General features: G+C 46.4%; 1 protein-coding gene across 2 annotated transcripts; it reads right to left on the bottom strand.

Moving 5' to 3' along the window:
* Positions 1–280: 280 nt before the first annotated feature.
* ADAMTS13 (ADAM metallopeptidase with thrombospondin type 1 motif 13) lies at positions 281–27,910 on the bottom strand. Of its 2 annotated transcripts, none has more exons than XM_075578828.1 (32): positions 27,541–27,910; positions 24,838–24,901; positions 23,334–23,611; positions 21,907–22,045; positions 20,333–20,481; positions 19,760–19,843; positions 19,264–19,388; positions 18,190–18,336; positions 17,643–17,777; positions 17,174–17,321; positions 16,656–16,760; positions 15,852–16,003; positions 15,474–15,537; positions 15,268–15,394; positions 14,800–14,945; positions 14,429–14,549; positions 14,048–14,128; positions 13,429–13,610; positions 13,041–13,176; positions 12,591–12,720; positions 12,269–12,448; positions 11,829–12,018; positions 10,535–10,682; positions 9,146–9,275; positions 7,704–7,883; positions 6,738–6,923; positions 6,004–6,208; positions 5,127–5,451; positions 3,415–3,561; positions 2,045–2,221; positions 1,377–1,561; positions 281–832 (listed from the first exon to the last, which is right to left on the bottom strand). In XM_075578828.1, exons 1-32 carry the CDS (start codon positions 27,616–27,618, stop codon positions 644–646), a joined length of 4,833 nt encoding a protein of 1,610 aa, XP_075434943.1. In that variant the 5' UTR covers positions 27,619–27,910; the 3' UTR covers positions 281–643. The 2 variants fall into 2 exon arrangements, with proteins under 2 accessions (XP_075434943.1, XP_075434942.1); XM_075578827.1 differs by having other exon boundaries at positions 17,174–17,324.
* Positions 27,911–27,972: the final 62 nt, after the last annotated feature.

Raw genomic sequence — 27,972 nt, forward strand, 5'->3', positions numbered from 1 at the left:
CAGCAGGGTGTGGGGGGAGCCTCTGCTCTGCAATGTGATGTTAGGGGGGCTGTGGAGGAGGTGCAGCAGGGTGTGGGGGGGAGCCTCCCTGCTCTGCGATTTTAGGGGGTCTGGGGAGGCGGTGCAGCAGGGTGTGGGGGGACCTCCCTGCAATGTGATGGGGGGGGGGGGGAGGGGGATAAATCTAACCCCCTGTTTTGCAGTCAGGAGATTCTGACACAACTCCTATATACAACTGCAAAAAGTCACTGGCACAGAAATAAGACAATAACAAAGAGGCTTATTCTATATCTACTTTAATGGGGCATTTTGCCAGAAAACTGCCTGGCGGCTCCGGCGGATCCAGAAAAGGCCCCTGAGTCACTTTGACTGCACTTTATCTGCTTTAAACTTCATTGATAAAGTTATTTTCACTTATATGTGTATAATACCAATGGGTTCCTTTGAAGATGGACCATTTCAACTGCAGTAATGAAAGTAAAGTTTTAAAGATCCTTTCGGAAAATTGGATTATGTACGGTTAGAGTGCAGAATTTGGGACGACTTCTTTGCCCGGCGTGGCATTTATTTGGCTCTTCTGCATTGGTTAACAGTAAAATTCAAGTCCGGGTGTTGTCACCGAAGAACGATGACATGGGAGCAGTCACCCAAACGGAGCCTGCCTTCTGCTCCACGACCCCAGCTCTCTTGCCCAGTACTGTGCCCGGAAACTGACTCTGTCTTGCGAGAAGTCTCCGTGGAACTCTATCTCTGCCCGGTTTCCCTCGGACTCCCAGTAGAACAAGTGGTTTCCGTGGAACGCTGTCGTTTTCAAATTCTTCATGTCACGGATCTGGGGGGATTCAAAATAAATACGGCAGATTAGGTCATTCACTAACCCCACTACGGAGATCACTTCTACACAGTCTAGCATTAAAATGAGAGATGGGGCGAATTTGGATCGGCCGGTTCCTTGGGTCCGTGGATCGCAGCGGATCAATCTAAAAAAATGGCGATCGGCGATTTGCGGATTTTTTTTATTATTACCAATACACTCTGTATTGGATTCCGCATTCCGTTGATGGATTTGTAGAATCCAATCCGCGGGATTCAGCAATCCATTGGCGGATCCTACAAATCAGTCAATGGGATTGTATCCAATGATGGTTTTTGATGAAGCCACAGCGGATTAAAACCGACCAAATCTGTTTGCGGATTTTACACCGCCAAGCGGATTTTGGGAAGAAAATGCAAGAATATCTGGGAAACGGATTTGGAAGGATTCACCCATCTCTAATTAAATTACATTCCCATTGTAGATAGTTACATAAGTAGAGATACCGGTACCAACTCATCCCATCATCTATTTGACCACTGCTCTGGCTCACGGGACTCACCAGAATGTAATTGGAGTGCGTCTTGTTGCTCCCTGTCTCCAAGTCCATGTACAAGGCATGTACAGCAATGTGAAACATGGGTGGCACGTCAATGAAGGTACGGCATGCAGGGGAGCCCACCTCTTCCCAGGGCTGCACAGGATTCTGTATGTCTCCCTGTGTCCCGAAAAGTTGCACATCGCAGTCTACAAAGGAAAGAGAGAGTCACGGCTAATACACAAGGGTTCTAGCTAAGCAATCCGGAACCAGAGTACCTTGCAATGTGTTATGAAGCAATGCCCCTGCCCCTGGCAATAAGTGTATTAACATGTTGGGTACTTTGGGTATATTACCCAATTGGGAGAAGGGAGTGCTCAGTGAGTAAAGACACTGACTGGCACTGAGTTTGGAGCAGGGGAACCTGGTTCAATTCCCGGTGTCGGCTCCTTGCGACCTTGGGCAAGTCACTTTATCTCCCTGTGCCTCAGGCACCAAAAACATAGATTGTAAGCTCCACGGGGCAGGGACCTGTGTCTGCAAAATGTCTCTGTAAAGCGCTGTGTAAAACTAGCAGCGCTATACAAGAACAAACTATTATTATCATTATTTTCTTTGGCACGTTGGGTATATTGGATACGTTGGGTATGTTGGTTATGTTGGGTAGGCTTCATCCTGCAGAACAGCGGTACCTTGGGAATAATTTTGGCTGGCAGGTTTGCTCCAATACTCCAGCAGCACGCCGTTACCAGCCTGCGCCTGCCGCTGCCTCACCATCAGAGTGTTCATCCTGGAGGTCAGCGTCACCCCAGACAGCCGAGCGCAGGTCTTACGCCACATGGTCCGTCCGTAGAACAGCAGCAGCTCCCCTATGAGCGGAAGAGGGCAAGGAGTTAAACGTGATGGCTCTTGTTAACGCTTTCTATGCCAAAAAGGGACTCGCAATGCATTTGTCACACAACAATGTGTTACCTGCGAATCGCAGCAATACTACAACATACTAAATATTTATACTCATCAATATTTCCATATATATCCATCATCTATGGCAGGGGGTGGCCAACTCTATTCCTCAAGGGCCACCAACAGGTCAGTTTTTCAGGATATCGCTGCTTCAGCACAAGTGGTGCAGTTATTCTGACAGCCTGTGATTGAGCCATCTCTGCTGAAGCAGGGATATTCTGAAAACCTGACCTGTTGGTGGCCCTTGAGGACTGGAGTTGGCCACCCCATGTCTATATCCATGTTGCGTTTGATTTTGCATTCCAGGCACATACGGCACTTTATTGTGAAATCAAGTACCAATTCTCCCTAGCAGAGGAATATTCACGCAAAATAATCTCGCCATACTTCATAAAGTAACAATCCGCCCTACGCACCATAAAACAAATACATGTTTCTTTTTACCATTTTCCTGCTGCATTTATCATTGTCGCTCTTTTAGTTGCAATCTGGAGGTGCCCAATTGATGAAAATTTGCCTCGCAGGGAATTTAAAATGGCCACTGCCCTCTACGCACATTAAAACAACACAGGCTGCCAGTGTAATAGCTGATGCCAGTGAACTAACCAGCATCTGAAAACTCATCAAAAAATTTTAATAAAAAAAATCGATCAGCACAAAGTATATTAGCAGTTTACGTTATAACTGCATCATAACTTTGTGGTGCAATTTCTCCGAAAAGCCTACGTATATGTTTTTGTATTCACATTTGTGATTATCTTGACCTCTAGCTTCTGAGGTTGCCATGGAAACCTTTAGACGGCTCTGGGCTCTGGGCAGAGCTCTATATTAACCTCCCGGACACGTCATATTTGAAACACTTATATCTCCTGAAGGCAGCGGCAGATGTAAAAAATAAAAACAGTGCAAGAATAGATCTAGGAATGGTGATCAGCGAGGACTGCTGCTTTATATAAACTAAAAATAAAGAATACAAATGTCACATTGTGTATTACTTGTCGGTGTTCTGTTTTAGAGCCAGACTTTTGCAGCGCTGCTTTACTCCTTGCGTTCTCTTCTAATACTAAATAGGGGTGCAGGTTTTGCTTTGGACACCCACCGGCACTGCAGTTGAGAGAGCTGGACAGCACTCGGACTGTGATCGCCTCTCCTAGCGGGCGTCCGATAGAGAACATGCAGTCCTTCTCGCTGAGCCCTGCTGTGCTCAGCACTCCTGAAGAGTTCAGGAAGAGCCTCCCGCAGATACCTGGGAGAGAGGGATGTGTTCACTTCTGGAGTTCAGATCTCCAGAGGGACGTCAATAGAATGGAGATCGTGCCCCAAAAGGGCGACAGATGGAGCATGATCTACGCGCAGGGGCGGCCAACTGCAGTCCTCAAGGGCCACCAACAGGTCAGGTTTTATGGGTGTCCCTGCTTCAGCACAGATGGCTCAATCAGTCCCTGCTTCAGCACAGGTGGCTTAATCGGCACCTGCTTCAGCACAGGTGTCTCAATCAGTGGCTCAGTCGAATACAGCCACCTGAGCTGAAGCAGGGATATCCTTAAAACCTGACCCTTGAGGACTGGAGTTGGCCACCGCTGATCTACAGGATCAGACTTATCAGGAAAGACTAGAGGACCTTAATATGTACAGCTTAGAGGGTAGAAGGGAGAGGATCAAATCTATAAAGGGATTCAACAATTTAGCGGAAGGAAGCATATTCATAAGAAAGATGTGCAAGAAGTCATCCTCGGAAGCGGGAGGGTGGCAGCTACGGGGAAATATGAGAAAGTTCTTCTTCTCCGAAAGGGTAGTAGATTAGTGGCAGACCCGCCCAACACAGGGGGTAGGGCTTATACAGTAAGGGGATTTAAACATGCGTGGGGTAGACATAAGGCGATCCTAAAATAATCCAGGGATCAACTAGGGGCTGGGGTATTGCAGCAGGTAGGAAAATGGCCAAGTGGTTTCTACACTACGTGTCTATGAAAGTGTCAGAGGGAAAGGAGACTGCAGTGGCATGTTACTGGAGAGAGAATAATCTCCTCATCTCTACGACGTCTCATTGCCATGACAACGTGACGTTGCGGCGTGATATGACGCTGAGATGAGGAGATGCTGGCGCAGGTAAGAGGCCCCACGTTATGCAGGACACTGCAGATATAGGGATGTTACTGCAGTGAGCACAAACCGGGATTTAATCAATGAACGTATGCCGGACACTAGAGCAGAGGTGCAGTGATTGTGCACTGGTGCAGTAGTCGTGCAATGATATGCAGTGGTAGTGCAGTTATATGCAGTGGAAGTGCAGTGGTCGTGCACTGGTAGTACAGTGGTATGCAGTGGTCGCGCAGTGGTCGTGCAGTGATGTTCAGTGGTCATGCAGTGATGTTCAGTGGTCGTGCAGTGGTCGTGCAGTGGTCATGCAGTGGTCATGCAGTGATGTGCAGTGGTCGTGCAGTGGTAGTGCAGTGATGTGCATTGGTCGTGCAGTGATGTGCAGAGGTCGTGCAGTGGTAATGCAGTGGTCGTGCAGTGATGTGCAGTGGTCGTGCAGTGGTCGTGCAGTGGTCGTGCAGTGATGTGCAGTGGTAATGCAGTGGTCGTGCAGTGATGTGCAGTGGTTGTGCAGTGGTCGTGCAGTGATGTGCTGTGGTCGTGCAGTGATGTTCAGTGGTCGTGCAGTGATGTGCAGTGGTCGTGCAGTGATGTGCAGTGGTCGTGCAGTGATGTTCAGTGGTCGTGCAGTGATGTGCAGTGGTTGTGCAGTGGTAGTACAGTGATGTTCAGTGGTCGTGCAGTAGGGGTCTCAGTGTTTGAATACATAACTGCCTTCTCTGTCTCCATCCTCCTTTTCTCGTGCTGGCTCTCCAGGCAGCTCCAGCGCAGGGGTGTGGTCAGAGTGGACGGTCACGGCTTTATATCCAGGCCTCAGGTAGGGGGTGCTGGTTGCTTGAGGTGGTACCAGGTGGGTGTGCGCCACACCTGGCTGTGGCATCTGTATGTCCTGTCTGCAGGGGTGCAAGGAGCAGCCACGCACGGTGATGGGTTTCGGGGCGTGCCCACAGAACGTGGGGCTCACCTGCTGACGGGTCTTCAGGTTGGTGCAGAAATCCTGGCGGCTTTGGATTCCATTCCCGCAGGTGACTGAACACTAACCACGGAGACAGGGCAGTCACATAGCACAGGTCACTATATACAGTATCGCCCTTCAGAGGTCAGAGGGGATGTAAATAGCTTTCTATGGGTGAAGCCCTATACATTTATTGCACCCCTTATTAGGACAGTAACAGATTATGTTTGCATTGTTCTGCGAAGTACCGTGTACAGTACAGATAACACCCCATATCTTTTACAGGGACGGGGAATAATGGGCGAGTTTTATCTCTTTGGTAGCTATTAGTGGACAGCAGGGGTGCTCAACTCCAGCCCTCAACAGGTTGGGTTTTCAGGATATCCCTGCTTCAGCACAGGTTGCTTAATCAGTCCCTGCTTCAGCACAGATTGCTCAATCAGAGGCTCAGTCAAAGACTGAGCCTCTGATTGAGCCACCTGTGCTGAAGCAGTGATGTCCTGAAAACCTGACCTGTTGGGGGGGGGGGGAGTGTGCTTCAGGACTGGAGTTGAGCACCTATGCAATACCCAATCATTATAAGCCAGGGGAGAATGGAAGGGCTGGCTGGTGAGATTTGTGAATGTATCATACCTGGCTCCAGGCGCTGACATCCCATGAGTAGAAGCACTTGGTGACGATGCAAGGGATGAGTGAGGGGGGCTTTTCCTGAGAGGGACACGATCCCGCATCCACTTCAGTCTCCACCCCTGTTACCGTCTGCACGCATGTCACACGCTGCCTGGAGATGCCGTAACCGCAGGCTGAAGAGCACAGACCTGTCTCTGCTACCAGCCACCTGAGGGACCAATCAGAAAGCTTCCTCTACACCTTCAAGCTAGGGGACTACTATTGTAGTAAGAACAATTTCACCAGGCCGTTGGGATAACATTATGGCAGGGTGCTCAACGCCAGTCCTCAAGCTCCCCCCACAGGACAGGTTTTCAGGATATCCCAGCTTCAGCACAGGTGGCTCAAACAGAGGCTCAGTCAAAGACTGCGTCTCTGAGCCAGCTGTGCTGAAGCAGGGACTGATTGAGCCAGCTGTGCTGAAGCAGGGACTGATTGAGCCAGCTGTGCTGAAGCAGGGACTGATTGAGCCATCTGAGCTGAAGCAGGTGTATCCTGAAAAAAAACCGGTTGGGTGGAGGAGGGCTTGAGGACTGGAGTTGAGCCTCCCTGCATTAAGGCATTGACGGAGTTGGGTGACCATCATATATTTACCCAGTGGGGAGGGATGGGTGACAATAACCTGATGTGCTTCGGGATTGTGGAAATTCTCTGACGGTCACCCAACGTCAAGCTGGCAATACAAACAGGGTAATGACCTTGGGGGGCAGGGGTGCTGGTTGCAGGGCTCCTGCCCTTCTGGATGAGGTAGGTGCTGGCATTCTGGATCCCCAACAATGTGTTCATTCCTCGCTCCGTCCTGGAGGTCTGTAGCACAGTATAGGATCCTCTGTAACACGCCTCCACCACAGCTCACACTGCAAGAACCGGTCTTATAACGCCACCTGCGAAACGACGTTAGACAATAGCAACTGAAAGCAATCTGAAGCTGCGTGCTAATTGATTTATACTGCGGTGCTACTGTTGCTGTTACAAAGGCAGAGTCTATATCAACAGCGCTACCGGCACTCAGGAGCAGGGTTACCATAGAGCAATATCACACTTAAAGACGTGATAGCACATCTCCTAAGTGCACTGATGCCGTAAAAAAACCCAACAATGTCACATAGATCAGGGGTGGGCAACTCCCAGCTTAGTCCCAGCTTCAGCACACGTGGCTCAAAAAGTCCCCAGCTTCAACATAGGTGGCTCTTCGACTGAGCCACTGATTGAGCCACCTGTGCCAAAGCAGGGAAATCCTGAAAACCTGACCCGCTGGTGGCCCTTGAAGACTGGAGTTGCCCACCCCTGACAGCCGGTAGAGCCCCTCACAAAATGAAAAATAAATAAATAAAAATGTGTATATATATATATATATATATATATATATATATATATATATATATAAAGACATGTACCGTAATGCAAATTAATGTCATGCAAAGTGATGTCAGCAGTTTCTCCAGGACATGGTATGCACATGTTTAAACACGTACCCAAATGTATGTGTTTACACATACACGCAGACATAGCCGTGATAGCATGGTTTGGATGAAATAACGTGCTCTTAAAGTGTACTGTGCATAGGAAGGAGGGGAGATACACTCTGGGTAATAAGACAGTGATAGCATGTTAGGGTGTTGGGAGGACATGTTTAATTAAGTGTGTGTGTTTTGGGGGATTACCGGGCCGGGCAGGACTCAGTGCCGCACGGTTTGCTGGCAGTCGGACGGGGAATTCGGCTACACTTGGAGTGTGGAAGAGGCAGCGAGATGTCCTTGTCCATCCTAACGCAGCGCACAGCAAGCGGGACAGTGCCTCCTCCGCAGGTCACGGGGCAGAGGGTCAGCTCCCTCACCTCCCAGCTGCAGGTACAAGGGGAATACGGAGATGGACATGATGCTCAGAGGGACGGATCTGACCAGCGGCCATGTAAAACAATCCTGTCCCATTAAGACTCTCCCCTCTTGCATCCTGTATGCTTCCCTTCATCTCAATCCTGGTTTCCTCCCTTGCCTGCTCCAACCACATTAGCCAACATGTGACCATTCCTTTCAGGGAGATTTGGCAGGAGAACGATGGAGATTTCTTCGTTCTTTTTCCATTAACTTGCATAGGGTGGAAGGTTGTTTTTCCATTTTATTTAGGAAGGAAGTAGAAAATTGATACTTTATGAGGGAGTCCCTCATATAAATAAGGCGAGTTGGGCAGTATGACTCTAGCCAGCGGTGATTTCTTTTTTTGATAGGAAAGAAGGTACGGTACCAAAAACTTAAGCAAAGAAAATAACATTTATATTTGAAATCCAATAAATATATCGGCTTAAAATAAATCAATGTGGTAAAAAAAAAAAAAAAAAGGCATTTTGCGGGGTTTACCCCATGGGAGGTACCCTGACCAGGCCTTCAGGAGTAACTCTCACTCATATACCATATACAGGCTTCCTCAATCTGTTCCAAAACGCCTGAACTCAACTACGTAGATGAAAAGGATTCTGGGTATGGGTGTGTCAGGAAGCACATGCACTGGTCTAGTTATCAAAGTCTATCAGCTGCAAAACCAGAGCACAAAGAATGCAAAAATAGCATCATGTTTATCACAGGAAACAAGCCTGTTAATGGAGCGGGGGGTCTTCTGAGCTGAACCCCATTCATTCCAGCTCCGGGGACCCGCTGCTTTCGGAGATACTTACATCCGTAGGAGGTGACGCTAGTCGCTGCGGCCGAGCTAGCTGGGTTTTAAAGTTTAAATCTGCCGCTTCACGTGAGCCAAAAGGAAGTCGAACCCGATGACATCCCAGCTTCCAACTGGCCCGCAGGACACGGGAGCTTTGAACAGCGATAAGTACGTGATCCCTGCTAGCCAAGCAGAACGGCTTCCGGCACCTACTACGGAGGTAGGTACCTCAGGAAGCAGGGGTCCCCCAGAGCTGAAATTTATGAGGTTCAGCTTCAATTCTCGGTAAAAAAAAGAAAATAAATGTTTTTTTTAAAAAAGGGCTTGTGTTGCCAGTGGGACAGCAATGGTTTTTAGTTATTTTGTACATTGTTCACCCCAGTTTGCAGCTGGAAGACATTGCTATATAATCCCCCACAATGTAATCTCTAGCCGGGTGGATTAACATTACACCGGTGGGCAGGTCCTTGGATTACAGATATCGTGCTGTGGCTCCGGCTTCACGGTCTTGTTACAAAGCTCCTCCAAAGTCTCTTTCTTGCTATGGTAATCAACACAAACGTAGGTGAGCTCCGATGTTCCTGCAAGAGAGGGACAGCATGGCTTGTGCAGCGTTCATTGCGTTAATTCTCTTTTCCATTTAACACCCCCTCCCATAAATAAACACACAGACCATATCATATTGGCGGACGTCTCAAAAGGGTTCCCCAAAAGCTACTCCTCTCTGCACAGAAACAGCGTGCCAAGGGTTAACACCGGGGATTGCTTGCAACGCCTTTCACAATCGTGCTCCCTTCTGCCTGCGCCACACTGCGGCTCGCGGTTTCTCTTTCATCAGCTCAACCAGGTGAAGATTTTAAAGTGGGCTACACAAATCCTAGGACCCCTGTAAATGCTGTCACATAGGCTGTGACTGGGCTGCAGTCACTCCATACAGTAACTGGTTAACATAATCCGGCATGGATCTGAGGGTAACCCCACTCCTGAGTGCATCCTTGCAGTACAGTTGGAGGGGTTGAACTGCAAGTGGTACGAAATTGAAGACCGACAGCCAATAGACGATTACCCTTTCCCTGCTTTGCAAATCCTTGATGGCCCCCCCTGGCAGATAATTCCCCTATAAACGAGCCTGTATGATTCTTTACAAGACAAGCTTCAGCGTTTGTTCTCCAGGCCGTGTGCACAGAGACGGCAGGGAGGAGCGAGAAAAGTCATTAAGAAAGGAACACCATTAACAGAGTTCACAGGGGTTAATATCCAGTCGATGAAAATAATTGAGATTTGGTGGCAAAAAATAACACTTTCCTGCTAAAATATATACAGGCAGTCCTCGGTTATCCAACGGAATCCGTTCTGGAAGTAGCGTTTGGATAGTGAAACCGTTGTAAAGCGAGCCCATGTTAATCAGTGGCGGTGAGCGTCGGATAACGCATTCCCACATCGTAAAACGGCCCGTAGGGTTGTATTGTAAAGCGTTAGAATTGGGATCTGCTTGTTTTCAATTAAGTAAAATTATCTTTATATTTTTTTTTTTTTTTTACAAATGCTTCCAATAGGTTGACTAAAAACATAGTATTAATACAAATAAAAATAATATTGATAATAAAAATACAAATTATTTGGGGCCCGTTAGAGCGTCTTGGTGTCTAAGCAATTACTTAATTTAAATAACACTGAATGAGGCAGCCTCACACTTCCAGGAATTCAGCGGCTGACACAGTGTATAACTGCCCACTCCCCTGCTTATTAATAATTGAGGTAGTGATATGTTAATGCCTTGTCTTTATGCAAGTACAAGAACACACAGGCTACAACCTCAAAGTAGTATGATCAGGCTCACCTGTGCCACAGGTAACAGAGCATGGTCCCAGCACAGGGCTCCAGACATACACCGACATCTCGTTCCAGGCAGGTGTGTCCAGGACGGGGGAATCTCCACTTAATGGAGGGGTATGAGGCCTCGTTACCTGCGTTACTGGCAATGAGATCTTGCAGAAGACAGAAAGCCACATGGTTATCAATAGTCAGCGCAATATCATTTATTGATTGACCCACTGCTGATGAGATCAAGAAACCTGTTACGCATCTTTGATCAACTGGTGTTCAGAGAACTCAAACTTTTAAATGTCAATATAAAGTCACAATGGACAATGTGTGAGCTTTCTGCATGGCGTTGATTACGCAAGCACCTACAGTACATGGTACACAAGATAATAACCCACCTGCCAGTTACTGTATGTCTAAACGTCAAGTTCTCGTGGGAGAGGGAAGGAGAGAAGCACATGGAGAATAGGCTGAATACTTACAGCAGAGGTGCTTTATATATACACTAATGCAATAACTAATGAACACTAAATTGGCAAAAATGTCAATGTAGGTATGCCGTATAATCCTAGATAGTTTAACACACTGGTGAATAGTTGGCAGTTGAGTAAGTTCTAATATAGTTACATAGTAGATGAGGTTGAAAAAAGACGTACGTCCATCAAGTTCAACCTATGCTAAATTTAGACAACAGATACTCTATCCTATATCTATACTTCCTTATTGATCCAGAGGAAGGCAAACAAAAAACCCCAGTGACACATCATCCAATGATATCTCATAAGGGGAAAAATAAATTCCTTCCTGACTCCAAGAATTGCAATCGAACTATTCCCTGGATCAATATCCTTCCCATGTATACTTATTTGGTATATCCCTGTATACCTTTCTTTTTTTAAAAAGATGTCCAACTTTTTTTGAAATCTCCTTTCCTCCAACCTTAAGGGACGCCCCCAAGTCCTTTGTTCTGCCCTTGGGATGAATAGTTTTTTTGAAAGCTCCCTGTCCAGAAGATCCCTCCACTCCCCCCCCCCCCCCCCAACAGCAGTCCCTGCTACAACACAGGTGGCTAAAATAGTGGCTCAGTCAAAGACCGAGCCACCTGTGCTGAAGCTAGGATATCCTTAAAACCTGACCTGTTGGGGAGGTCTTGAGGACTGGAGTTGAAAACCCCTACCCTAATCCTTTAAGTGCCTGAGCGCTCGACAAAGTGTTTTAGAGCAATGTGTTGCAGTGACTCCTGCATTGAAGGGTATTTCACATGCTCATCTTGCTATTGTGACAGCTCCTAGGTGTAAATATATACTCACTGTGTTCCAGCCCACAGGGCACACGCTGACCACACAGTGTACCAAGGGTGTTGGCTTCTCTTGTCGCATGCACTGAATGTCCCCCACCACAGAGTCCAAACCAGCTTGAGACTGAATGCAGAGAACATTCCTCGGAGCCAGCCCTGAGCCGCAGACCGCGGAGCAGAGGCCCGGCTCTGACACCTCCCACCTGCACCGGGAAATCACCACCTGTTACCACATACTCAGCAAGGACTTCTACCTGACCCAAAGAACCCAATGATTGGCAGTTTTAGTCCTCATGCCCCCTCAGCTGTTGCACTTAAGATGATTGTCTTTTGTTGCTATAACCTTTTCTAGAATATTGCATATGCAGGTGATGGTCAAAATCCAGTGACTTGGCCCCACACTGGAGCCCTAAATGCTTTGTACTCTGGTCAGCCATTGGCTGTGTGGGTTACCTGGCAGGGCAGGGCTCCTGGCCGCAGTTGGCAGAGACCTCAGGCTGAGGCAGGTGGGTGCAGTGCTCCTCTGATATGATCATCTCTGTGTCCTGCTGCTTCTGAAGGCACTGCACAGTCCTGAGCATCACTCCCCCACCACAGGACACTGTGCAGGGAGAGGACTCCTTCACCACCCACCTGTAAATGGAAACACTGCAGGGGTTGGGTGTCTACGCAGTGGTTGACCAACCAGTCCTTGAGGTCTCTGAAGCACTAACTTCTCCAGCAGCAAGTAGGTTAAACCCTAAGTAAACCAACTGCCTTTGGGTACTTCACTGACCTGGGTGGACAAGGCTCTACCCCGCAGGGCTCCGGGAGTGAGGTGGGAAGTAGAGAAACATCACAGTGCTCAGAATAAGCCGGCTGGTGGAGAATGGGGTCAGAGCACACATGGGACACCAGGCGAAAACCTGAGAAGAGGAGAAGGCAACATTAATGACCATTAAAGCTTGTAACATCTCAACTAATTGTTGGTCCAATAAAAGGTATCCTACCCCCTACTCCCTCTCCCTCTTTTGTTACTACATTGAAGAATGGACCAACACAGCTACCACCCGTGTTTGCAAACAAATATTATATCGATAAAGGCTCCAGAGTGTAGCCGAAACGTTGGGCCAATAAAATAAATGTTTGCATAGTTCTGGCGTGCCTATCCTTTTGTTATTTTTGTACAGTACCTTATAGGGAGAGTGAGAGGAGAGAGCGCATTTTGTATGGCCCATTTTCTCACCTCCCCCACAGCTGGCGGTGCAAGGTCCTGGTACAGCCACCCACACATATGCCTGGTCCTTCTTAGGGATAAAGTAGCTATAGGTGATGTCAGGGTTGGTAACTTCTCCATATTCCTGTCCATATTTTCTGTAAACCTGTAAATTAAAGGGGCAAGATACTTTAGCCACCGGTGCTGAAGCAGGGACTGATTGAGCCACCTGTGCTGAAGCTGGTTCTGATTGAGCCACCTGTGCTGAAGCTGGGATATCCTCAAAACCTGACATGTTGGGGGGTCTTGAGGACTGGGGTTAAGCACCACTGTACCCCAATTGGCATAATTGGCATAATGCATTATAACCCTAAACCAAGTGGACCACACTTTCACTGTCCATTGTGACTCTGCTCACCAGTATCTCAATGTTCTGTGTGGTGGGACCGTCAATACGGATCTCTTCCAGGTGGGGCAGCTTATCTGGGGTCAAAGTTAATCTATACTCCTTCCGCCTGTCCTCCAGAACTGAAGGGTGTGAGATGTTCAACGAGATGCTTCCCTTCCCGGCTACCGCGTACCGATCATTCTCTTTAACAGCTGGGAAACCAAACAGACTAACTATAATAACACTGAAGGGTTTGCCTACATACTTGTTACAACCGTCTGTGACAAGAGGTGAGAATTAGGAAAGGAAGAAACGTGGCATGAAAGATGTCAGAACCTGTTCACCGATACAAATGCAGGTATATCCATTGGTCACCAACACAATCTTGATGCCCTTTAAACTCTGCAACTCCCACCGATGTTGCTTAATAGCGAAGTAACATCGGTGTTACTGTGGCTTTTCTAGTAACATTGTAATAATCTGCGTGAGACGAGCAGATTTGCGGAGGTTGTGGTCCCACGAAAGGAGGACCTCTCATCCCCTTTACATTACGGGAACCAGGAAACGATAGTAAGAGACAAGATTATAACACTGCTGGCCATGCAGAAGTTATACCAAGGGATTCCCTGAATGTGTTGTTCCTGCTTACCCAAATGTGTGAAGAGAGGCTTTTGATTGGTCACTTGTATTGCTGTTGAGCCCAGAGGAATGGTCAAGAATGTGGAGTAAACTGCAACACAAACAGAAGGTGAGTGGACTCATGCCCTCTTTAGCCCGGAATTTTGGTCACTACAGAAGATGTGTTGCCATTACATTAGCCCTTATTACAGGACAATTAGTCCCAAGCAGTGATTCGGTGGCATAAACCCAACCATTAAGTACAGCCAAGTATTACCTGAAACACCAGGGTTTCTCATGACAGAAATCAGCTGCTGCCTACGGACAGCAGGGAACTATTGCCTTTGAGAATATGGCACCCTGACAAAGTGATGTACCCTAGCAATGCTACACGGGCTGGATCGTGACTCACCTCCGGCTTTCCCCTCAGAGAAAGAGCCACTGACTTTGCTGCAGGTGCTGTTATCTCCTCCACACATCCCACACTGATCTGTCACCTTCCCAGAATCCATCTGACCATTGCAACCAAAGGCCTGAGCAAGAAGACCACAATATTATATAGAGGATTTGATATAGCCCGTGGAGCCGATACTGTGCTATATAATGTATGTAGGAAGAGCTTCCATTGTAATTATTGAGGTGCAGAGGTATAATGGTTGGTGGTAATGACATGTATGGCGTGTACTGCACCTCGTCTTCCTCCTTTCCTAATGTTATTCCTGCAGCACCGTGTCTTTTATTCCAGCCTCTCGTAAATGCGTCCCAACCGTTCCCCACTCTTACCCTGCAGGTCCCTGCCACGCACAGGCTGAATGCAGCATCCATCTCAGCACTGGGCTCGCAGCGGGTGCCATCCAGAAAACTGTCCCCACGTGTCACCATAAAATTCTTCCCCCGAGCCCGACACATGTGGCGACACAGAGAGTCCCCTGAGTTACAGACAAGGACAGAATGAGACAGATGCTAAGATGTCAAGAAAGGTCCCAACCCAGAGATGGAGGCATCTAATTTCTAGCATACAAAACAGTACAGACAAAATGATTCCCTCAACATTCAAACATTATCCCTCAGGAACATCCATCTGGATTATTCCCCTCCTTTATTTTTGTGGGACACTCAGGAGTTGGGTTGCCACCATATAACCCCCCTGTTCTGTGCACAACTCAACTCATCTGTTGACTTGTATCATTTCTAAAGGCCAGTTAACTTTATTCTTCCTAAAAGGGGATAGGTAACACAAATCCTCTTCACCATGTGCAAAGCCAACAGCGGACATCCACTTGTAGAAGGTAGGGACCCCGAGTGTGAGGTGGAGAGGCGTTGTGTCCGTGGCAGCGCACTGCTCGGACATAAAATCCAGCTGTGTCGTCACGCAGGCCTGAGGGGGGATAAAGCAGCCTGCTATACATACAGTGTGCAGTAAAGGAGGCGATTTGAAGTGGCAATATGAAACCTACCTGGGTATTACACATTTCAGCTTGCAGATGGGACCCCTCACAGTTGCGTCCTCCAAAGGCAGATCTATAGGGGAAAGCAATGTAATTCAGGTGTGTCCCATAAATGTTCAACTAAGTCTAACATGCATAGTTTGTACATTCATTGTTGGTAGCTATTTCGGTCATTCTGGTGGCCCATGTGTAAATCATGCCTTGCAAGTGTCACTTAGGAGGGGATGTGTTTACTGGAATAAGTTGGGGGAGTTCCACAAAGAGCTCTCTAAAAAGACAAAGTGATGGAGACGGTCAGTGCCAGATGCTGCGGTGACATTGTCCTGGCACTGCCATGGTACAGTACTGTCCTGGTGCTGTGCAGAGAAGGCTTAGTCAGGACCCAACCTGGGGTTGTTGCACTGCCTTTTCCTGATCACTACTCCCCCTCCACAGCTGCGGGAACAGGAAGAGAAGGGACTCCAGCTGGACCATGCACCGTGCACCACAGCGACGGGATTCAGCTCTTCCAGGGAGCTGCAATGACCCTTGTGGCACCACTGAAAGAGAGAGATACCTCGTCACTAAAGTGTGGCGGCTCCAACAGAGTAATATCTTCTACTGATGTGATTTCACTGTATGAGCTAACGTGCTTCAGTACATTTTCCAGTCTTTTATTCTCCTTGCTTCTCTTAAACTGTTACATTGTGTTCACATACAGTAGAATAGTATCTTCAAACTCCTTTTAATTGCATGATAGAGGAATGGATCTAACATACCATTCTTCTTACTGGCCTCTTTACCAGCCCTCTCCTACCCTTCACTCACTCAATTTACTTCCCACTTTTGCTGCCCTCTTTAACCCCTGGTGACTAATTCCCTCTTTCTCTGAAAATATGATGCTTCTGTCTGTTTTGGGTCCGTTGCATGTTCTCACAGCCCTTCTCTTCTTTCTTCCTCATTTCAAATTTTTATCAAATTATTTCTATCTATATTTTTATCGAATACATATTTATATTTGTTTTGCATGTGTTTTTGGGGGCATGTTCGGTAAGTGGTATGTCATGTTCCTAAATAATTAGTTCGTTCAGTAAATGCAGCTATTCCAAACTTCCTTCTGATTTAACTACTCTGAGATACACAGCTCCTACACGTCATAATGTGTGTATTGGATTACACCTATCATCCCCATATATTCTACTCAATCTCTACCTTGTTCTCTCCACATTCTGTCCAATCAAGAAGAGGGACCAGGAGACGGTTGCAGCTGGTACGATCCTGCTGGCTGATGTGGCAGGAGAGGACCCCACATGTATCCTATGGAGAAACATAAAGCTATGGCTCATCCACCCTCGTTCCAATAACCATAGTAACACAGAGAGAGAATGGAGGCACAACCCGTAAAGTCTGTTCTCCCAGTGCTAAGTAACATAGTAGCACACTGACTGAATAAAGCTGTATCCTAATAAGACATACAAACCAATCAAGTCCACCCTTCTAAAGCCTGGTTGTAAAACAGAGCCAAAAAGGACATTTGGTCCATTGACTCATGAAATTGAAGAGATTCAGTAGAACATGAAACAGGTCTATCCCTCCAAAGAGTGACATAAAGATACAAAGACAGAAAGAAGCTAGGGTCCTATTGGACCACCTCACCGCAAGGTGGTGGCTAGTGTTACCTTTGCATCAGAGTGTGTTAAAAACATAGTGAAACACAAATCTTTCCCTACCAGGTCATTTCTGGAGAAAGTGCACGCGAGGGCTGAGCTTCCAAAGGCGATCTTACACTGCTCATCGGCTCCATAATACAAGCCAGGCTTCCAGCCCGGGATGCTGCCCTCCAGAGCGGGCAGGTCATTAATACAGCTTGCAAGGCCGCTGCTGAGAGATGCACAGAGGGAAAGGAAACTGGAAATCAGAAAGATGAATTAAACAGCAGCATACTGTACATGGATAGCAACTGTAACAGCAGTGAGATTATAGAGAAGGCACGTACCTGTCCATGGAGCACAAATTCAACATCGCAGATAATATACAGAAGGGAAATTCAGAGTGAACAAAAATATGACGCCATATGTACCATCACATAGATGACATCTATCATGTACAGTATGCCACAGGGTATATGTATAGTTACACAGGGCAAATGTGTATATATGCTCCATCACACAGAGTATGTACATGTGTTCTTCATACTACCTGAGGAAAGTGAGGAATTGCTCCCTGCTGCACTCAGACCAGGTGAGGTGGACACTGTTGTGGCTTCCCTCAGATGCCATGATATTCCCACTCCCACTGCAGCTGTTGTCAGTCCCATCGTGGTTTATGCCAAAACTGCAACGTTAACAAAGAGATCTGAAGTGACTGATAGTGCTCCTCACTGTCTGATCATTAAGATGTGCAGATGGAAAAGGCCGAAAACGCTAACAGTCTGGGGCCAAATATTGTAACCTTTACTGCAGCTCGGCTTGCTATGCAAGAGCTTATTCTCAAACAGTTGGCCAAGGTGTCCCGTGAACTGAACCTTACCCACGGGCACTAGATGTATTCCAGTTCTTCCATACAGAAATGCATCTATGCATCATTCACACACTTACGCACGCACGTTGCTAATGCAATACATCAGTCCAGACCTGCATAACTCTTCCTCTCCTTAACAATTCTGGCAATGCATCTCATTATTACCCAGGCCATACCTTTACCACTCTGCACTATCATTATCGGAATATATCATACAGACGCTGACCTGTGTCCTATCTCATGTGCCATCGTAATTCCCAGGTCAAAGCCGGTGTCCTCCGTGATGACACAACTCCAACGGGAAGAGCAGGCCCCTGCCAGCTGTGTAACACCACGCACCTGTCTATTCCCATCAGGTAACTCCAGGTCAAACCTGAAACGAGGCAAGACATGGGGGACACAAACAGATTGGCAGGTGGGTGAGACAGAGGAGAGAATGGCAGAGTGCAGTAGACAAAAGGAGAAGACAGTGCCAACCAGATAAGGAGATGTAGGACAATTTAGAGGAGAGAGGACAAGAGAAATGAGGGAATGGGATAGAGAGATCAGAGAATTAGATACAAATAAAGAGTCAAAGTTGTGAATCCACAGACAATATATATATATATATATATATATATATATATATATAAAAAAAAAATATATATATATATATATATATATATATATATACAGTGTTCGACAAACCTATACATTTGCTCGCCCCGGGCGAGTGGATTTAACATCGTGGCAAGCTCCTATTGGCCCAAGCAGCACCCGTTTGGTACTAGGTGGCGAGTAGATTTTTTTGTGTGGCGAGTAGATTTTTTGGTGATTTGTCGACCACTGTATATATATATATATATTATCTATGAATTCACTACTTTGACTTTTTATTTGAGGTTCAATGAGTACTGTATACACACACACACACACACACACACACATAAATATGTCATGGACATTTAAAAAAAAAAAAAAGGCTGATAAAGCAAGACTAAAAAACTAGAAAGCTTTTTCCTGGCTCCTGCTCTCCCAGACCAGCTGCTCTTCTGAACCTCAGGTAACCCGTAACGCTGAGAGTACAGAGATAAATGGGACAGCGCACAGATTTCTCCCCTACAGCTGGATTCCATCTATCCTGCTTCATATCAGAGCTGGAGGGAGGCCAAAAAAGTCAGGGGCCCCTCATTACCTTTTAACACTTTCTTTTAATGCTCAACAACATTATTTGGAAGCTAAAACTTGCTTAAATGAGTAAGCTACAGTGTGTAATGGAACAAGACTTCCTGCCAGGCTCTTTATCTAACTGGAGCTTTACCTGGTGACATACAGGATGAGGTCAGCATGGTCCGGGTCTGTGTCACTGGGTGGATTCACCTTCCTGCCCCACTCACATACACTGATCAGGGAAGAGGTGAGGTTGGTGCTGATTTCGATATCCACCTGCGGACATGACAAGGGTTAAAGCATAAAACACCCAGGCGCCAATCGCTCTCATTGTGCATTGAAATTCCCATTCATCAAAATGTGAGGATACAAGGTTGTATGAAGAACTACTTTACAGATCATTGCTACCTTTCTTTGTTCTTTACAGATAAATATAAATTAAATGGGATGGAAACGGCCTTGTCTCCTTTCTTGGGATAATTGTTTCCGGAAGTCCCCACTTTTTAATGGCATGGCAGGTCTAGTCAATGGATTGGTCCTTAAGAGTTTACGTTCTTTAGTAAATATGGTATTCAATCCAGACTGATCTAGTTCGTCTCTGCCCTGCACTCTCCATACTCATGGTGTATATCTCAGACAGGCAGTACCTCTGGTTGGGTCAAGATGATCATCTTCACCAGGTGGACCCGGAATGTGGCTCCAAGGGAAACATCTCTCAGCAACTCTGCCCCCTGTAAATAAACAGTACAGAGCCATGGGAACTCAAGCTCCCAAGAAGAAGAGGTGTGATGGGACTGTGTTGAAGGTCCCTTGTCTCTGAGTGCGGATGTCCTTGGATTAGAAATGGGGGAATGTCTTCCAATTTGCTTCGCTATTGTGTTAAGAGTTTTCTTTCCATGAGTTTAGCATTTTTGTGAAATTGACATGAAAGTTCACACTTCCGCAAAAACGTGCGAAAATATGCAAAAGTTACAGTATAAAATCATGTGACCCAAGGTCATATGACTCCAGTTGTACGAATATTTTTGGAACATCTCTACCTTGGACGTAGCCCTCCCAAGAACATTATACTAGGACTGTCTACTACAAACAGTAACTCAATGGTTATTCTAGCCACAATAGATTTTAGAAACGACCAACGTATTAACACACACGAGAGAAGAAGAGGAATGAAAATCATTGCCCTAGGTGGCCATGGCCACAATGTTTCCCCTGCTTACAATGTTCAGGTTGGTGAGGATGTATCTCTCTGTGTCCTCCTGGTGGAACTGAAAGACGTCAGGTCCCACAGCCACTAAAAGCTCCAGGTGCCTGACACTGCCGGCTGCGCGTTTCCTCACTCGGTGGGAGGAGGGGGCAGGCGCCAACACTACAAGAAGTCGAGAGAGGTTTAATCCCTGCCAGAAAGGCCTGCATCACAATGCTGTGCAGGACCCTCATTCGTCTACAAAACAGTCTCTTAGAGACTGTAGGGAAGGAATATATGTTCTGTAGAAAGGAGCGACGTGCATTCCAGGCATCAGCACAAACTGAATTATTAGCAGAAAATAACAGAGAAGACCTCACCTGTCGTAAGACTGTGTTCCACTCCATGAATACCATAACATGAACACACACTGGGCAGTTATGGTTCAGCTTTGCCAGTGACATCATGCTTGATTGGGACAATATGGGGCAGAACATACATTCAAGCCCAGCAGGCTGACTTGTGAGTGCAAATCATTCTTTACCTTGGGAACCAATGGAGAGTCCCACTAAAGATCATAGGGTTTGTTTATGATTTTGCAGGCTGGGCTGGGAAATGAGGCATGTGGGATCCCTACTCTCATTTTGTTAAATTAGCTTGGTTGTATCTGTCAGTGTAATGCACGGCAAATATGTTCTGTACTGTACGTGTTCCTAGTGATAGAGAATAATGGATTACTCCATTGGTGGAAGTGTGATGGTATTAGAGCAGGGGAGCTCAACTTCAGTCCTTAAGCACCCCCCACCCCCCCAAAAAAGGTCAGGTTTTCAGGATAGCCTAGCTTAAGCACAGGTGGCTGATTGAGCCACCTGTGCTGAAGCAGGGACTGATTGTCACTTGTGCTGAAGCAGGGACTGATTGCACCACCTGTGCTGAAGCTGTGATGTCCTGAAAACCTGACCTGTTGGAGGGACTTGAGGACTGAAGCACCCTAGTTAGAGGATAGAGAGAAGCCCTTTAAAAAAACCAGTGTATCACTACTGTACTTTATTAAAACCCCTTTAATTTCCCTTGCTGTATAATGAGCACATACATCTTTCTACGTATAGAAGTTTTGCCCCAATCGCTTAGAATTTGTAAAAATCAGACATAGTAAAACAAAAATGTTTAAGCCCTGACTACTACACATGGGCGAATTTTGGGGGCGAATTTGGATCCGCAGCGGATTGGCCGGTTCCTGTTGGTCCGCGAATTTCAGCGGATCAATCTGAAAAAGGGCGATTCCCGATTTGCGGATTTTGTATTATTATTAATAATATACGCCGCGGATTCTGCAACCCGCAAGTGTTAAGCATCGGCCAACGGATCGCTGAATCCATGGATCGGATTCTACAAATCCATCCACGGTTTGTATCCAACGGCGGTTTTTGATGAATCCGCGCGGATTGAAACAGCCCACATCGGTTCGCGAAATGACACCGTGAACTGGATTTTGGGGGTAATGTCAGCGAAAATCCAGGAAACGGATTTAGGTGGCTTCGCCCGTCTCTACTGACCAAGTCTGTGCAATGAGGGGAGACAATGGTGAAACTAATTCTAAAAACATACCAACATGGGCAGGGGGTGAATATCCTGCTTGGAAGATTAAATGAGGGCTCCAGGGTTCCTGAGCCTGTAACAGCGGCAAATGCTTCTTCCTCACGGGCTGAATAGAAAACTGCTCTCCATTTATTGTGATAAACCCACGCTGAAAAACAAAGGATGCACAACTAATGAAGCGCTCTCTCCAAAAGCCTGCTGTTGTAACGGCAAACTCCGAAGAATTTCTGAAGAACTTGTAATGTGGCAATCCAGATCGAAGCATTTTGCTTCTTGAATAGCTAAGAGTGGTAATGACTCAGAACTGTGCAGCGCTGATGAATTGGATTCTCATGACAGTATAGTATAAGGCCGTGCGTATAGTGCCCGCGACCGGCGACGCGATGGGACGTGTGACGTCAGACGTCGCCGCTAGCGGAAGTTATATTTCGCTTTGCGGCGTCGGCGCGGGCTTCCGGGCATTTGATTTGTCCAGGGGCTGTCACATGAGGCAACAGCCCTTGAAAAATCAAATCTTTTCAAAGTCCGCTTCCAAAGTCTGCGACGCGATGTCGCATTGTCGCCGTCGTGCTTACAATAAGCACAGGCGGTGGCGGCAATGTATTTGTTTTTGGGCGGCGGCGCCATCGCCCGTCGCGGGCACTATACGCACAGCCTTACCGTGACAAGTCCTACATACAGAGAACATGAACTTAACTAGAGATGTGGAACTAGAGATCCAGGATGCAGTCTTGAAATGTTAAGCATTTTCCCCCCAAATGTTTTGCCAATCCTCAGAGGGCTAATAATGTTGCAAAGTGAGCCTTAGATTGAGCACTGATATAGAAATATCCCCAGGCACCGAGCGAAACAGGGCGCGTGCCCTATTTTGCATAATCTAGCGAATGTCGGGAATTAGTACATTAAACGAAATTGCAATGCACATTGACTGCCTAAGCGGCGAATCGACTGCATCACGGCTTTTATCGCGATTAAAAAATTGCACATTTTGTACGTTTTCGTGGCCTCGTGCAGCAGTTTTGCACATGTCTAAAAGATAAGAAAAAAATATTCAGCAAGTTATTAAAATATTATAGCAGGTAACAAGGACACAACCCCTTTCATCAGTGAGCAAAGACACTGACTGGCACTGAGTTTGAAGCAGGGGAACCTGGTTCAATTCCCGGTGTCGGCTCCTTGTGACCTTGGGCAAGTCACTTTATCTCCCTGTGCCTCAGGCACAAAAACACATAGATTGTAAGCACCACGGGGCAGGGACCTGTGCCGGCAAAATGTCTCTGTAAAGCGCTACGTAAAACTAGCAGCGCTATACAAGAGCATGCTATTACTATTATTATTATATTATTATAATACACATACACAACTAGTCACCTATGACACACATTTTCCATCTGGTTACTTGCACAGCTGTGATGGATGGTGAAGTTGAGACTCACCAGCTCTCCTTCACAGTAAGTGATCACAGACTCCGTTCCTGCGGGGTGCAGCGTGCTACCCAGTCCCCTGCACTCCCCCGGGAAATGCTTCAGCTGCTGCAGAGATACATTCACAAGTCTCTCTGTAGTAATGGACCCGTCCCCCCCAGCAAACTGAAAGACATAGGGCTTCCCAGACACCTGCAGCGCACAGCGTGTGACGGGACACGGCGGTGATGGTGGCGGGACTCCGGGGTCCGCACAGGAGCACGTCGGGTTGGCCAGTTCAACATTAGAGGCTGTAGATGACGAGAGCACAATTTTACAGTAAATTATTAGGGTTGTAATAATAAGGTGATTATTATATTGCAATAATAAGGAAGTAATATTACAGTAGGACCTATTCGCATGGGTGCTGTGCTTTGCAAAGGTTACCCCTTTTTTGGTTCAGAGCAAAAGTCTGGTTCCATCCAACAAGTTCGCCACAAGTTCGCTTACTGCTAAAAGTCAATGGACATTAAATGCTCGATTCATTTCAACGACGCTCGCTTGTGACATTCGCTCTCACCGAAACCTTTGTACGTCGCAGGGTTGATATTTCACCATTTAAAAAAAAAATAAAAAAAGGATAAAGAACAAATTTTGAACAATTCGGCTGCCAAAAGTTCGATTGAAAATTTCCAACGTTTTGGAAAGTTTGATCGAATCAGCGGAGAAGCGAATCTCAGCGGGTTCAAACTTCTCTAGTGGGGAAAGCGGTTCTACAACTGGGAGCAAAGGCATGCCCCGCCAATGCCAGTCAGAGCATGCCACCGACTGTAAAGTGTTGTGATGCCACCTTTAAAAAATAAATGATGATGATGGGGATGATGATGATGATGATGATGTCACTGGCTCTCGCTAAATCAACGGGTATTTCAAGTAAAAGAGCCTAGTTTGAAATCAAGAAGCAGTCTCTGCGATTTTGTGCCAGCCCCGCTTTCTGGCTAAAGTGACCAAACGTAGATTTCGCGTTCTTCACTCTGGAAGTTACTGTACATTGAGAGGTATATTCTCTAAGCCGTGTGATCGCCGGTCTGTACCATCTGACCCTGACGTTCCAGTGACTTCAATGGCACGGATCTGCGTTCTCGCAACCTAGAGAATATACGCCGCGTTTATAGTGCCGGCGTGACGTCACGCACGCGAAACATGCACTGCAGGCATCGGGAGGCATGGCGGTGGCGTGGCGTCACGTGAGTGGTTCGCCCTCATTGGCTGAACCGCTCGCGTGACGCGGCAGTGACGTGGCCGTCACGCGAGGAACACAATTTGGATTGTATTTACCAAATTCCCGCGCACGGTCGCTCTCCACGCTCGCGTGCACTATGGATGGCCTCATTGAGGAACACACATTTGTCGCTCGCACACACCTGCACTATAGTCGCGGCCTATGTCTGAGTTTGACTTTGTACAGAGCTGTGAACACTGTCAGAGCTGTATGAACCACAACATCTTATTTCATTCCGCAGCTGTGTGTCTGTACCTGGGGTGGATCCTGTGCCGAAGTAAGAAAATATATCTTCAGGTTCTAAAGTTTGCAGGAACCTCTGGGAAAAAAAACATTGGCAAATGTGTTATCAACATATATTTAACAAATCTTTTTATGTTCTGCTTATTATTAACAACTTTATTTGACATGATCTTTCTTTTTGTTTCTCTAAAAGGTGAAAAACGCTGGTTCATATTCCTCACGTTTTTAAGAGACAATATAAGAGGCGTATTAAAGGGTCAATCCAAGCAGCTTAAATAAAAATATATATTTTTTCAAATGTGCAGACTTTGATTACCTTTATTGAAAACTAATTACCTAAGCTGCCGATCGATTTGTTCCCCTGTGATCGATCAGCAAAGACCCTGCTTCACAGGGTTCACTAAATGGTTGCCTTTCCGTTTCAACCAATCCTTCATTCAGTGTAACTCCCCAGCTACAATGTATTCTTATGTTACTAAGGTAACATTATCTATTGTTACAGTTTGCAGCTCAAAATGCTGGGAATATTGGCAACAAATGATCACAAACAGGAAAGTCTTACAAAGATCTTGCACTGCTGGGGAGGTGTGCTATATCCTGCTATACAAATCAAAAGATGCTCAGTGTATTAAAACTCACTGGCATTAAGAGTTACATTTTAAAACAAAAAAATGGTAGTAAGTATTATCTAATACTACAGAACGGATTTATATATATATATATATATATATATATATATATATATATATATATATATATATATATATATAAACACAATAAAGAAAACAACCAGGGAAGCGCTATATTAGTTGGGATCAGGCTCAGCAGCCAATTTTATGTATAAACCACATATAAAACAATAGCATAAAATAGCATGATTGAATACACAAAAATATAATATATAAAATGAGTAACACAAGTCTCTGCCAGTTGGAGATTGTCCAGGTGATGTAAGTGCAAGTTAATGCCCCTGTCTGATGTGACAGACTCGGGCAAGAGTGACCTTTGAGAGGTATAAATCCAGAGTGGTAGCTGGGATGGAAAGCGCTACCAACTGTGCAGGTAATGAAGTGTGTAGAAATGGGAAGGTGCCGTAGGCATCAAATATGGAAAAAGCTCACCCAGACTTCAAACTCTTTGCGCTGGTGGCTCCTTTTGTTTCGTCCTTCACAGCCTCGCTGCAGAAACTCCGCTGTACAGCTCTCCTGGGCTTGCACAACAGGGATGGAACTACTCACAGGGCGCCGGGTTTCCGGGTATGACGTCACGGCCGGACGTGACGCACCAACCCTTCCCGGCTGTGCCTGGAGCTGCCGCAGCACACAGGGGCTGAGAGCCGAATTTCACACACCTCACACAGCTTCAAAGTTCCACAGCCTCCGCAGTACACTCTCCAAGGGACTCCACGTTAGACCACCAGGACTGGGGCAATGAGACAGGGATGCACAAGAGCTGCAACCCCTCTAGACTCCTCCTCCTACGCGTTTCAGCACGTGACGTGCTGAAACGCGTAGGAGGAGGAGTCTAGAGGGGTTGCAGCTCTTGTGCATCCCTGTCTCATTGCCCCAGTCCTGGTGGTCTAACGTGGAGTCCCTTGGAGAGTGTACTGCGGAGGCTGTGGAACTTTGAAGCTGTGTGAGGTGTGTGAAATTCGGCTCTCAGCCCCTGTGTGCTGCGGCAGCTCCAGGCACAGCCGGGAAGGGTTGGTGCGTCACGTCCGGCCGTGACGTCATACCCGGAAACCCGGCGCCCTGTGAGTAGTTCCATCCCTGTTGTGCAAGCCCAGGAGAGCTGTACAGCGGAGTTTCTGCAGCGAGGCTGTGAAGGACGAAACAAAAGGAGCCACCAGCGCAAAGAGTTTGAAGTCTGGGTGAGCTTTTTCCATATTTGATGCCTACGGCACCTTCCCATTTCTACACACTTCATTACCTGCACAGTTGGTAGCGCTTTCCATCCCAGCTACCACTCTGGATTTATACCTCTCAAAGGTCACTCTTGCCCGAGTCTGTCACATCAGACAGGGGCATTAACTTGCACTTACATCACCTGGACAATCTCCAACTGGCAGAGACTTGTGTTACTCATTTTATATATTATATTTTTGTGTATTCAATCATGCTATTTTATGCTATTGTTTTATATGTGGTTTATACATAAAATTGGCTGCTGAGCCTGATCCCAACTAATATAGCGCTTCCCTGGTTGTTTTCTTTATTGTCCTTATTCAGCAAGGTTTGGGTACCTTGCATTGGAAGCTGCTTATGTGTTTGGATCATTTTGGTTCCGTCTGCCATTTTTTGTGCTATAACCACAATTAACCCCTCTCACTCCTAATGGTTCATGTCACATAACCTATTAATGGTATAAAAGTATATGTATTCATAGGATTTAACTACTCACATCATCAAGGTGTATTTTCGTTTCCATTCAATTTATAATTAAAAAATTTTTTTTTTTTTTTTTTTTCCTTTTTTCCCCCCCCTTTTTTTTTTTTTTTTTTTTTTATCACACTTGGATTTATTTAATAATCCATTTTACGGTGAGTGGTTTCAGGAACAGATCACCAGGCGCACTAATTTTTCTTTTGTTTGCATATATATAAACACGTAGGATATTGCTCCTTTAAATATAGGAATTACATTCCACTTCTTGCATTACTGAGTGGAATGTAAACATCACAAACCCTCACTTACCCAGATACAAAGTAACACATACCTCTGCTGTGTTCCATGGCATACAAAGCCCAGGAAAAGGTATGGACAATGCCAACAGTCGCAGGAGACACTGGATCATGGTTTGCCAAGGGGGGGGGGGGGTATCAGTCTATATAATCCAGTGCCGAGAGGTTCACAGCCCTGCAGAGTCCAACCAGGCCAAGCAACGTGAGATACACGTTAGTCAGCAAAGCAAAGAGTTGATCAGTAACAGAGAGGTAGAGGGAGGGAAGGGAGGTTTGCCTGTGTTTGGGGGCCGGGCGTACTGGAACTCGCAGCTAGAGGGAAGGTTTGCGCAATTGTCTGTAACTTTGGAAGGATCCGAGAGGCTCCGGGGCTGCCGGCCAAACTGGGATTCTGCTTGACAACTTTAATCCAGGAAATAAATGGTGTTTCCACACTTCTGACTCCAGCAGCCTCATGTGCAGCAGGA

This window comes from Ascaphus truei, chromosome 21, assembly GCF_040206685.1.
Source record: "Ascaphus truei isolate aAscTru1 chromosome 21, aAscTru1.hap1, whole genome shotgun sequence".
NCBI lineage: Eukaryota > Metazoa > Chordata > Amphibia > Anura > Ascaphidae > Ascaphus > Ascaphus truei.